This window comes from Motacilla alba, chromosome 1 (assembly GCF_015832195.1).
Source record: "Motacilla alba alba isolate MOTALB_02 chromosome 1, Motacilla_alba_V1.0_pri, whole genome shotgun sequence".
In the NCBI taxonomy this organism is placed as follows: Eukaryota; Metazoa; Chordata; class Aves; order Passeriformes; family Motacillidae; genus Motacilla; species Motacilla alba.
In genome coordinates, this window is record NC_052016.1 from 77,337,938 (window position 1) to 77,348,548 (window position 10,611).

General features: G+C 49.0%; 1 protein-coding gene across 6 annotated transcripts; it reads right to left on the minus strand.

Moving 5' to 3' along the window:
* Positions 1-2,039: 2,039 nt before the first annotated feature.
* SPRY2 (sprouty RTK signaling antagonist 2) lies at positions 2,040-10,196 on the minus strand. Of its 6 annotated transcripts, XM_038150167.1 has the most exons (4): positions 7,134-7,699; positions 6,459-6,633; positions 5,656-5,835; positions 2,040-3,813 (listed from the first exon to the last, which is right to left on the minus strand). In XM_038150167.1, the coding sequence occupies exon 4, from the start codon at positions 3,760-3,762 to the stop codon at positions 2,827-2,829; it is 936 nt and encodes a 311-aa protein (XP_038006095.1). In that variant the 5' UTR covers positions 3,763-3,813; positions 5,656-5,835; positions 6,459-6,633; positions 7,134-7,699; the 3' UTR covers positions 2,040-2,826. The 6 variants fall into 6 exon arrangements, 5 of the variants coding, with proteins under 5 accessions (XP_038006095.1, XP_038006091.1, XP_038006103.1 ...); XM_038150163.1 differs by lacking the exons at positions 6,459-6,633; positions 7,134-7,699 and adding an exon at positions 7,751-8,729 and having other exon boundaries at positions 5,656-5,864; XM_038150175.1 differs by lacking the exon at positions 6,459-6,633.
* Positions 10,197-10,611: the final 415 nt, after the last annotated feature.

Consider the following 10,611-nt stretch of genomic DNA (forward strand, 5'->3'; position numbering starts at 1 on the left):
AACATCAATCCATACTAACTGAAGCCTAGACCCCAGTGCCATAGTTAGCCCAACAGACCACACTTCCCTACATCCCTGCTCCCAAGAATCATACATCCTGCCCAATTTCTGGTAATGGGCTTACCTGGAGTGGGTGGGACCCACTATTTTATCCTCATTAAGAACCAAGTGGAAGGTCACAACCATTGCTCAGTGTTTAAACCAACATCAAGTTTCACTGCCAACAAGAAGATGGTTTTCCTTTTCCCTTAGAACCTAACTAGGCAGACTGGGAACTTACTATACTGCAAAAAGAAAACACATCCACAATTTTAGTACTGGACTTAAGCTAGTAGGACTTTTGATTTGCACCCACTTTGACTGCAATGCTGCTCAGCCATCCCAGTTTTCCAGTTTCATCTTCAGCTTTCTGTAAAGTTGTCTTCAACTGAACCATAAACCACTGAAAAGACTGGGCTTGCCTTCAGTTTTGTCAAGTTCATCAATCCAGTGAAAACACTGGATTTACTGTCTACTGAAATCAGTGGGACTTGGGGTTTGCATGATAGAGCTGAAGGATTCCCCTAATGTTTGTTTTCATCAGCAAGACTAGCCCAGGACAGTTTAAGCACAAGCACCTAACCTGTTTCAAGAACTACATTCAGTGAATGGAAATACATGATGATGGTTATTAACCCCTTCAAGAACAAAATTGCTAAAAAACCCATAATCAAATAATAAAAATCTCTGTTTATCAGCAGCCAAGCACAATATCACATATACAGTCCACTACTCAGTTACAGTATACTAATGTGCTTTAAATATGGACAAAGTACTCATGTAACATAAGCTACCCTCTTTCTGGCAAATTCCACTCAGAAAGCTAAATATATACTGTTCATCTTTGTATACCAAAGTATCCAGCCAGATGGTGCAGAAAGTAAACCAGCTTGCATTTTTCACCAGAGAGGTAAGGAAAAAAAAAAAAAAAAAGAGAGAAAGAGAACAAGCACTTTTTAATTTCACTTGATGATTGATAATCAATATGCACAAACACACAGTGTAAGATTTCTGAGTACTACAGACCTATGTAAAATCATCCAAACACTAGATCTGAGATGAAAATTAAGGGGCAAAAAGATAGAACATTTATTCAATGCTCTGGTTTTCAACTTTTAGTGAGTTCTTAATTTATTAGTAATAACTTGTTTACCTTGGAGTGGCTTCAGAAAAAGCTGTGAGACTTTTTTAAGCGTCAGCTTAAAAATACTTACAACTATTCTTAAATGCCAGCTTAAGAAATGTATAAATAAAATTGAACATTAAGTAAAATGTATTAATTAAAATTGAACATTAAATAAAATTGAACTCTAAACCTGGAGAGACATGCTCAGAACAGGAAATGATAGTTTGTTAATAAAGAAAGGTAAATCATTCTCTAGGCTTCCGGTGGGAAACTTGGCAGGGAAAGGATTTTGACCTCAGTGGAAGGTAACTGCCACAAATGACAAATCAAGCAACTTTCTTCTTACAAGTGAGGCAAATGTTTGACGTAAGGCTGGACTGCATTCAGATCTATCATTCCCTGTGGCATACTCTTCTAACTTTAACAAATAATCCTGCAAGCTTTTTGCATTGACGGTATTAATTACATTTTTTCCTCCTCCCTCTCACTGAGTAAAGCCATGCAAGCCTAACATCTTTTTGTGAATGATTACTTATTTCCTATTTGAAGCACAAAAGCTCATCACTTATAGAGTAGGTCAAGCTTTCAGTGCCTATTAGTCCCAGTCTGGAATGAATTAATGCATTTTCCTATGTTCCTTTTCCTTTTCTCTTGTAGGAACAGTATGTGGGACATTTGTGCAAAGGACAGGAGCAAAAATCCTGCACTGTTTTCAGGTGAAGAAGTAAACAAGAACAAAAGAATACACTTTAAAATCTCTTTTCGGTTTCACATTAGGCTCACTGTGACTATAACTCACTGTGAAGTTTGCAATTAGAAGTATCAATTCTCCCAACTCAGAACAATGAATGGGAAAAAATGACAAGTAGCCCAGTTTAATTTCAAACGTTAATATATTTTCTATTTTATAGTGAACATATGCATCATTCACCCCTTATTTGCAGCAACTATGACGTCCTCATAAAAAGGGGTGACATTTGTAAGATGCCTCTTAAAATAAATATTTCTTTTTATAAAATAATAAAACTTCAAATAAATATTCTTTACACTAAACAATATGTTGAAAAAATTAGAAAATAAAGGCTGAATTTTACTGTAACTGTACAATATACATGAAGTCCAAAGGGAAATCAAAGTCTTGTAATAGAAGGTTTCCGTAAGACAAAATACAATCTAAAAACATACTGATTGATTCACATTCTTCCGAATGTACAACATATTAGTATAATATTTTGTGACTGTGCCATGTCTTATGACAGCACTTACTTTTCACAGTTGAAAATATTATTGTATATACAAAAATATAGCACATTATCTCTGGCAGAAAACAATGAAAAAAAAGGAGTCATTTGCTAATTTACAAATTTTGCAAGTACTATTCACAAACAATAGAGTTGCCTAGGAGTGTCTGTGTTGCTTTAGCTTATGCAATATGTGGGTCACAATGTACTGCATCCCTTTTTTTCCCCTGTATGCCACTAGCTGTATTCTAACAAGCGTATCAGTTAAGATGGCACACACACAGAAAAGCATTTCACTGCAAACAGCAAAGTACATCCCCAACCCTTCTACTACAGTGCCAAGACCATAGCTGCTTAGTTGGTTGCATATGTACGTTAAAATAATAATCCTTGTTACTTTAGTATTTCTGGCTAGTGATGCTATGTTGGCTTTTCAAAGTTCCTGGGGGGTACGCTGGGAACTTTGCAGCAAACGGTGTTGGAGTGTTTGCAGCGGCACCCAGGCCGATTTACCCGGTCGTAACAGCCCTGGCACAACTTAAGGCAACCCTTGGCTGGTAGGTAACACCACAAGCAAGGCAGAAAGAGGGACACTACACCCATGGCGGACCACCTAGTGCAGCAATGTGACTGACTGCAGGAGCAGGGGTTGTCAGCACAGTTGTCCTCGTCATCATTAGAGCAATGATAGAAGAGGCCCTTCACACAGCAAACACAAGTCCCGTAATCAACCACGTTCTGGGCTGAGCAAAGACACTGCTTGTCACAGATCCAACATGAGGGGAGGGTCCTTGGATAAGTGCACTCCTTACACTTACACTTTCCACAGTCCTCACACCTGTAGCTGTGTGCTCCCAAGTCTTCTTTGCTCAGTGGCTTCAGCTCACTCGGCTTGAGCTCAGACTTGGGCTGCATTCGGACTATCCCATCAGCAACTGGCCCCAAAGATGACCCCAGAAGTCTTTGTTCTGACGAGTTACTGCTCGTACTTGTCCTCGTACTGCTCCGTGAGCCTGTGCTGACTGTGCTGATGGACCGGGACAGAGGCGCTCGAGGAGATGCGTGCGTTTGCGTGTGCTGGATCCGGCTAAAATGACGATGCTCAGGCAACCCATGGGGCCTTTCATTTTTGGGTTGGATTGTTACCCGAGGAGAAGACTTGACCCCCGGCCGTGGAGCCACCGTAGGTCCCTCCGTGTATTCATTTGTGTTTCGGATGGCTCTGATCTGGTCCAACGACAAGACGTGAACCTGCTGCATCAGGACATCCCGCAGGTCGGGCTCCCCATGCGGTCTCCCACTGTCACGCCGAGCCTGTAGTAAGGGCTGCGACCCACTGCCGTGCTGAGTCTCCATCAGTGCCCAGAAGCTTGCTCACCCCGCCAGGCTTAGAACACATCTGAAATCCTGGAGCAAAAAAGAGAGGATTCACTATTGCAACACATCTCGTGCCCTCTCCAGCAGCTTTTCAAGCCTGCAGGACCCCACAGCACTGCAGACAATCAGCCATTAAAAAAAGGAGTCACGTCTGGGACAAGCACTGGCACTGGTCAGCTGAGTGACCAAATTCCCTTGGCCTGTTCTGCCTACTGCTGTGGAGAGCTGAAGGACCTTTAAGAATCCCTAGGATTCTTTCCTAGGACCATGCAACTTAACTTGTGGCTCTGGAAAGTCTAGGTATTACTCCTGCTGACTGAGGCTTCTCAGGCCATCTTCTGGTTAGACCATGGCCTTTAAAGTGATTACCTTTCAGCCACTTGAAGTGACACTTCTTCTCACATCAGGCTACTGAAAACGTTATACTAAAAAAACACCAAACTATCCTGCAAGTATTTAGCAAGTGTAATGTGACCTGCTGATGACAGACATATAATTCTCCAATTTTGTTTAAAACTGGATAATATTTTGGTAGGCTAGTCTCTTTACACATTAAACTTTACATGATGTAAATAGGAAATTTTAGTTTAATACCAATGGTCCCAAGAAAAACACTAAATAGCAATAAAATGTTTGAGGTTAGACATTAAATGAGTTAGTGCTACCAAAAACTTCAACAGCACAAGTAAAAATATCTCTCTCCAGTATTTTAGTGTGTGTCATACTGGTGCACACCACCGTGATTGTTATTTTAAGGCTCAAAACTACAAAAGCAATGCTGCCACAGTTGTTTGGTTGTTTTGTTGTTTTTTTTTTTTTTTATGTGTAAAAAATTCCATAGACTACATTTCAAATTGTAAATATTATCAAGAGTGGCTTGTGGGATAGAGGCATGCATAACATAAATAATGCCAGCATCCAAGACGTCTATTTGATTGTGAATATTACTTGAAAGGGTCGTTAACTACAAAGTAGAAATGCAGACTTTAGAATTTAAATGAAAAGCCAGTAAAAGACACAGAAGATCAGAACTTGTAAATAACTTCCACACTCAAATATGCGCAAGTTTCAAGTACTGCCCTCTAAATTAGTTAATATTTGTTTTGCCTTTATCATATCTTAAAGTGGCTCCAAAATCCAATTACCTATACAAAAATCCAGAACAATATTCTACAATTAAAACCCAAGCAGGAACCAAACTTCTTACAAGGACCACACAATGTCTTCAATTATACCTAGAAAGAGCACCATAGTGTTACTCTGTACACATCAGTTACCAACAATAATACTGTACTGCAGTATAGTAAAATATAGCCAAACAGTTTAACAAAGAGTATCTCAAGACACTGTCTTTATTCGAACATCAATGCAAAACATTTAACCTTTTAACTCCTGGCTCCCCTCCTTCAAGTGTTTTTTTCTTAAAAAAATTAAAATAAATACATATAGACAAATCTCTAACTTTTAAGAGTGACCACTTATTTTAGATATTGCCAAATCCTGGTTTTGGACACAGGATGTATGTTACGGTGCTCTTCCCTCCCCCCCTCCCCCCGCCTATACCCCCCAAAAAAGTCTTGCAAACTTGGCTTGAAGCATTACTTATGCTTTTTTTTTTTTTTAATTAAAACCTCTGCCACACCAAAAGTTTCAAGCAACAGCCTAAGTAGATGTTCACCTCCTCTGAAACTATCTGGAGATAAAAAATAATAGAAAATAAAATGCTTTCCCCATTCTTGAGAGGAATTGGCAGCCCTATCTCTCCTCCGCGTCCAGGTTTCCACCAGCCCCAGCCAGCCTAGAGGGTACGCCGGATCAGCTCCTGCCTCTCCAGAAATGACAACCCACTGCAAAAGCAAAGCTGACCCTGACCTGAAGGCGCTTCAGACGACCCCGGGATCTGTGGCGGAGCCCCCCTCAGACGCCAAGGTGGGAGCTGGAAAAGCAGCCTCCGGTCTTCGCTTCCCTCCCCGCCTCCAGCTCCGTCTCGGGCGGGGGGCGCGCAGCAGGTGGGAGGCGACAGCCCCTCGCCCGCCGGAGAGTGCAGACAACCTGGAGATAACCAGGAGACATCCTGTGGGCTGGGAGGTGGGAGGGGGCTGCTTATCAGAAAGTCAAACCCATGTTTCCTTTTAACTCTTCCCCCCTGCCCTCCCCCAGGAGATGCTAAAGGAGCTTCCCCTCCCGGGAAGTGCCAGGCGCCCGGCAGACGGTTCAGACAACACCTCCGGGACAGCTGGGCAAAAGGCAGATTACCCCCTCTCGCCTTGCCCGAAACACCCATTCAACTTCACAAAGCCAGCCGCTGGAAAAGCTCCTCTTATTTTACGCATATTCTGCAAATTGCCTGACCTTCAGCCCGCCCCGCTCCGCCCCAGCCCGAAGGGACCCAGGAGGCATTTCCAGTGGGGCATCAGGCCGAGGCGGGCGCTCCCCGTTTCTTCTCCCCGTCACAGATCCGCTAACAGGACGGGATGCAACGAGCCAGCACATTTTTTTTTGCAAACTTATATTTGCCTGAAAATCCTGACGGGAGGGCACACCTCTCCCTCCTCTGACCTAGTACTTCTCCCCTTTGCATCCGCCAAGAGCAAGAGAAGCAGATTTGCCTTTTTGTGTGTGCATGTGTGTGATAACACGATTCCCCACTTCTAAGAGCCAAAGTCCACTCTCACCGAGCTCAAGTGCCAGGATTGCTAACTTTTCTTTTCTTTCGAGCTGGGCTTGGCAAAAGGGTGAGCGAGGGGGACTGGTTTCGCGTTCGACACGTTTAGGGAGGTTTAAAACGCGAGGGGCTTCTTGCGTGCTGTGGAAAAATCCCGTGTACAGCTGGCCGGGGAAGGGCGAAGCCTAAGGGAGAGAAGTCCTCTGCCCGTGAATTTCTGTTTTGTGGCCGGAGCCTGTGCAAGGCACCCCCACCCCCATTCCCACCGCACACACACCAACCACCTCCTCTTCTTTCAGAGTGCTTTGAAACCCCCATTAAGGGCCGAGTGTGTGATCAGACTATGGATTAGGGCAAAAGGGACTTTACCATCGGGGTGGGGCAAAGTGACACACAAACAGCTCGCTGAAAACACCAGCAGGTTTTTTTTTTTTTTTTGCCTTTTTTCTCCCTTTTTTTATGGGGAAAGGGGGCTGTCACGAAGTAAGCCCACCATAAAAAAAAAAAAAAAAAGGTCAAAATTATGGCTTTTCCTTCCCCTCCACACATGCCCTCTTCACAGAAGAACCTAGGGAAAGACTTTCCTCGTCTCACAGATCGAATTAATTTCATCACAGGAGAAATATCTAAGCTTACATACACGCACGCACACACACGTATATATTTGTACCAGACGTGCACTCACTTCCGAATCGCACGGATCTCCTCACGCCACTACAGACAGGCGTAAATCACGCACGGAGAGGCGGGGTGCTCCTTCTCCCCCACGACCGGGGGACAAACAGCCCCGACGCTCGCCGGCCCCGCTGCTCCCTCCCTTCAGCTCCCCCGGGGCTTGTCGGAAACCCACGCGTGCCCAGCGAGGCAGGAGCGCGCAGGACCTCCCGTGCCCGGCCCCCCGCAGCAGCGAGAACACGCCGGAGCTGTGGCTCCTCCAAGCGCACCCCCGCCCCACTCGCAGCCCCCGCGGGCATTCCGGGGCGCCCGCGCAGCCCTCCGCCCCCCGCGCAGCCTTCCGCACCCCCGGGGCACCCCGGCGGGGCACAAACGCGGCATAGCAGCCCGCAAAGCCCACGGAGCTCCCCCCACCCCTCCCCGGAGAGAAACCGCTGCGAAATCCCACCTCCAGCTCCTCTCTGAGAAAGGAAGGAGAAGGGAAGGGGGGGAGAGGGAGAACCTGTACGAATGGAAAAGGGATCGGCCTCAAACATTTCCACGAGTTTTCTTGGAGCAACCAAAGGGGGGGGGGGGGGGGAGAGGTTACTGAAAAGCTTGTTTTGCAAAGAAGGAAAAGGCTCTCACCGTGATCGCGGCGCTGCACCAAACCCCTCTCTCTCTTGTATTTTCTTCTTCCTGCGGTTTGCAAATAAATCCAGCCCTAAAGCAAAAAAAAATTCTTTTCCAAACTCTGCTTTAGTCCAACTTGCAAATTAGAGTAAGAATGATCACCATGTTAAAAAAAAAAAAAAAAGTCCAGAGCAAAGTTAGGTGCCTCTCCCCAGATCGATTATAAATTCGTGTGTGCGGGTATATACGATAATAATAATCAAAACACCTCTCCGGATGGGGGTGGGTTTTCTTTGCTACTAAAAAATCACTCAGTCTTACACACACACGCTTTCCTTTTTTTTTTCCTCAATGAACAGGAGGCCGAATCGCCAATACCAAGTCACTTTTTTTTTTGTTGTTGTTGCTGTTGCAAATTGATCAAGAGGAAAGGGAAAAGCCAAAGAAAACAAAACAAAGTGGATCTAAAATAAAATCCCAGAGCTTTCTTCCACTGAGCTCCTCCAAAAAAGCAGCTTGTGCAATGTAGCCGTTCTGCTGAGAAGCTGCTTGCTGCAGGCTCCTCTCCTCTCTTTCCCTCTTAGCTTTCTCGCTCCCTCTGCGAGCGTGTGTGTTGCAGGCAGTTCTGTGGTTTGCAATCGGGGGGGTGTTTTGGGAGCGCAGCGGATTTGTGGTGGTGGTTGTTGTTGTGTGTTTGGAGGAGGTGGAGGAGGAGGAGGAGGAAGATTTGAGATCTGAGCTGTAGGGGCTCGGCGTTTTTCTGCTCGCTCGCTCTCTCCCTCTCTCTCTTTTTCTTTCCGGAGGAGGTAGGGTGATCTCTCTGCAAAAGCAGCAGTAAATGGCGTCATGTGGATCTGAGGAGGAACAGAGCAGTTGTTGTCCCAGAGGATATATCGCATCCGGTCCCAGCTCATTGGCTCTGCGGGGCTACATTCACTGGCGCTCCCAGCGCCCTGCCAGCACTCAGAGCTGCGGGAGGCATTCAAAAGGGCAGCGCTGCCGCCGCCGAGCCAGCCCGGCTGCCCCGGCCCCGGCCCCGGCCCCGGCCCCGGCCCCGGCCCCGGCCCCGGCCCCGGCCCCGGCCCCGGCCCGTCCGCGGCGCTCCCCGCGCTGCGCGGGGCGAGCGGCAGCCGCGCTCCCGGGGCCTCGCCGCAGCCTGTGCTCACGGGAGGCTGCTCCGTGCGCGGTCTCACGCCGCTCGGGGTTGCTTTTGTGCTCGTGTATTTACTCAGAGGCAGGCGGCGATAGGTTTGCAGGGAAACCGAGGGGAACTCGCTTCTCGCGGGGAGGAAGGCGCGCTCTCCCCGCCGCTGCGGGCGTTCGGGAGACCCGTGTCCGAGTGCTCCCCGTTGCCTCCCACCCGCTTTTCTTAACCGAGTGGAATAAAAGTTTACACTTTCTGCCCCTCCCCTCCCCCTCTTCGCCCTTTCCAGCCGCCGGTCGCCGGCCGCGCAGGGAGCAGGAAGGGTGATTACTTGGGGCATTGTCCCGCGGATTAATGCGATTAGGCGGCGCGGAGGGCGCCCCCGTGCCCGGGCGGGAGCGCGGAGCGGGGCCCGCGGGGCGCGGAGCGGGGCGGAGCGGGCGGCAGGTCCCCGCGCCTCGGACGCCTGCCCGCGGGGTGCGCCGCGTCCCTGGCACCAGCAGGGTCCCCTCGCCTGTGCGGGGGGGGGCTGGATGTGTGGGGGTTTTTCTAATAAGTTAAAAAAAACCTTGCAAACCTCCCCCCCCCCCAACTTTATTTTAGTCAGTTGCCATTCGTGCGGGGGACACGGTCTGCGAGCAGCTCGCGAACGTGACTGTTTGTCTTCTGGGCGTTTCCTGACACGGCCACAGCTCGGTCCCTTTGGTACGAGCTGGAAACACCGACGGGGCCACTGTGGCTGCTTGGACGCGGGCATCTTGCGCCGGCACGTATCTGTGCGCGCACCCCTGTCCCCAGACAGGCACGCACCGAGCACGAATGTTCCCGTGTCACGTGTGGCACTGCTTAAAATACACACCGTGTGTAATCGCTGCACTGTTCACATGGACAGCCCTCGGAGCAAAGCCCCAACCAGCCCTCTGCTACTCGAGGCGATTTCGCAGGCGCTTCCTCTCCTACACCTGCTGGTCACCGCTCTGTGGAGGGGGTGGTCATTCCCCATAAAAACTTTGTAAATAACGAGGGCTGTGTCTTACTTCGACGGCCTTCGGGTTTTCGTGGTTTTATGCTCAAGTATCCGTTCTTCCACAGTAATATTCTGAACCTGCAAACCATTTTCCATACTTGGGTGACAACAAGGTCAGCCGGAGTTAAACGGGGCTCGCTTCTTTCCTTTCAAGCGGGTTCCATCGCTCCCTAGCCAGCACAGAAGTGCTGCAGCCCGGCCGTCCGTCCCCTCCCCAGCCTGTTCGATCCCCAGCCCCGCAGACGCAGCGCTCTCCCGCCGGGGCCGGGGCTGCCCCTCGGCCGGAGTCGCAGCCCGGTGTGCCTGGGTTACCCTCGGGGCTCCGGGCAGCGGCGGCGGTGCGGCCGCTCTCCCCGCCAGAGGGAGCGCGGCGCCGGGGCGGGGGGCAGCGGGTCAGGGCGGCTCCGCGGGGGCAGCAGCCCCGGCGCCGGGCAGCGCCGGAGGGAGCCGCGGGCCGGCCCTGAGCTTCCCCGCGGGAGGGGAGCACCCAGCGGCCTGGCGTCTCCATGAGGATGCGCCGGGCAGCGACATGAGCATCCTCGGAGATGTGCCCTGTGTGTAGGCTGCACGCTCTGTGTCAGAAAGGTAATCCACAGTGATCAGCTGTGAGAGACAAGTATGGGTTAAAATATCCGGGAAACGGAAAACACAATATTCCCCTCACTGTAGAAAGACAAAATTCACTTCCTCCCACATAGCAAAGTC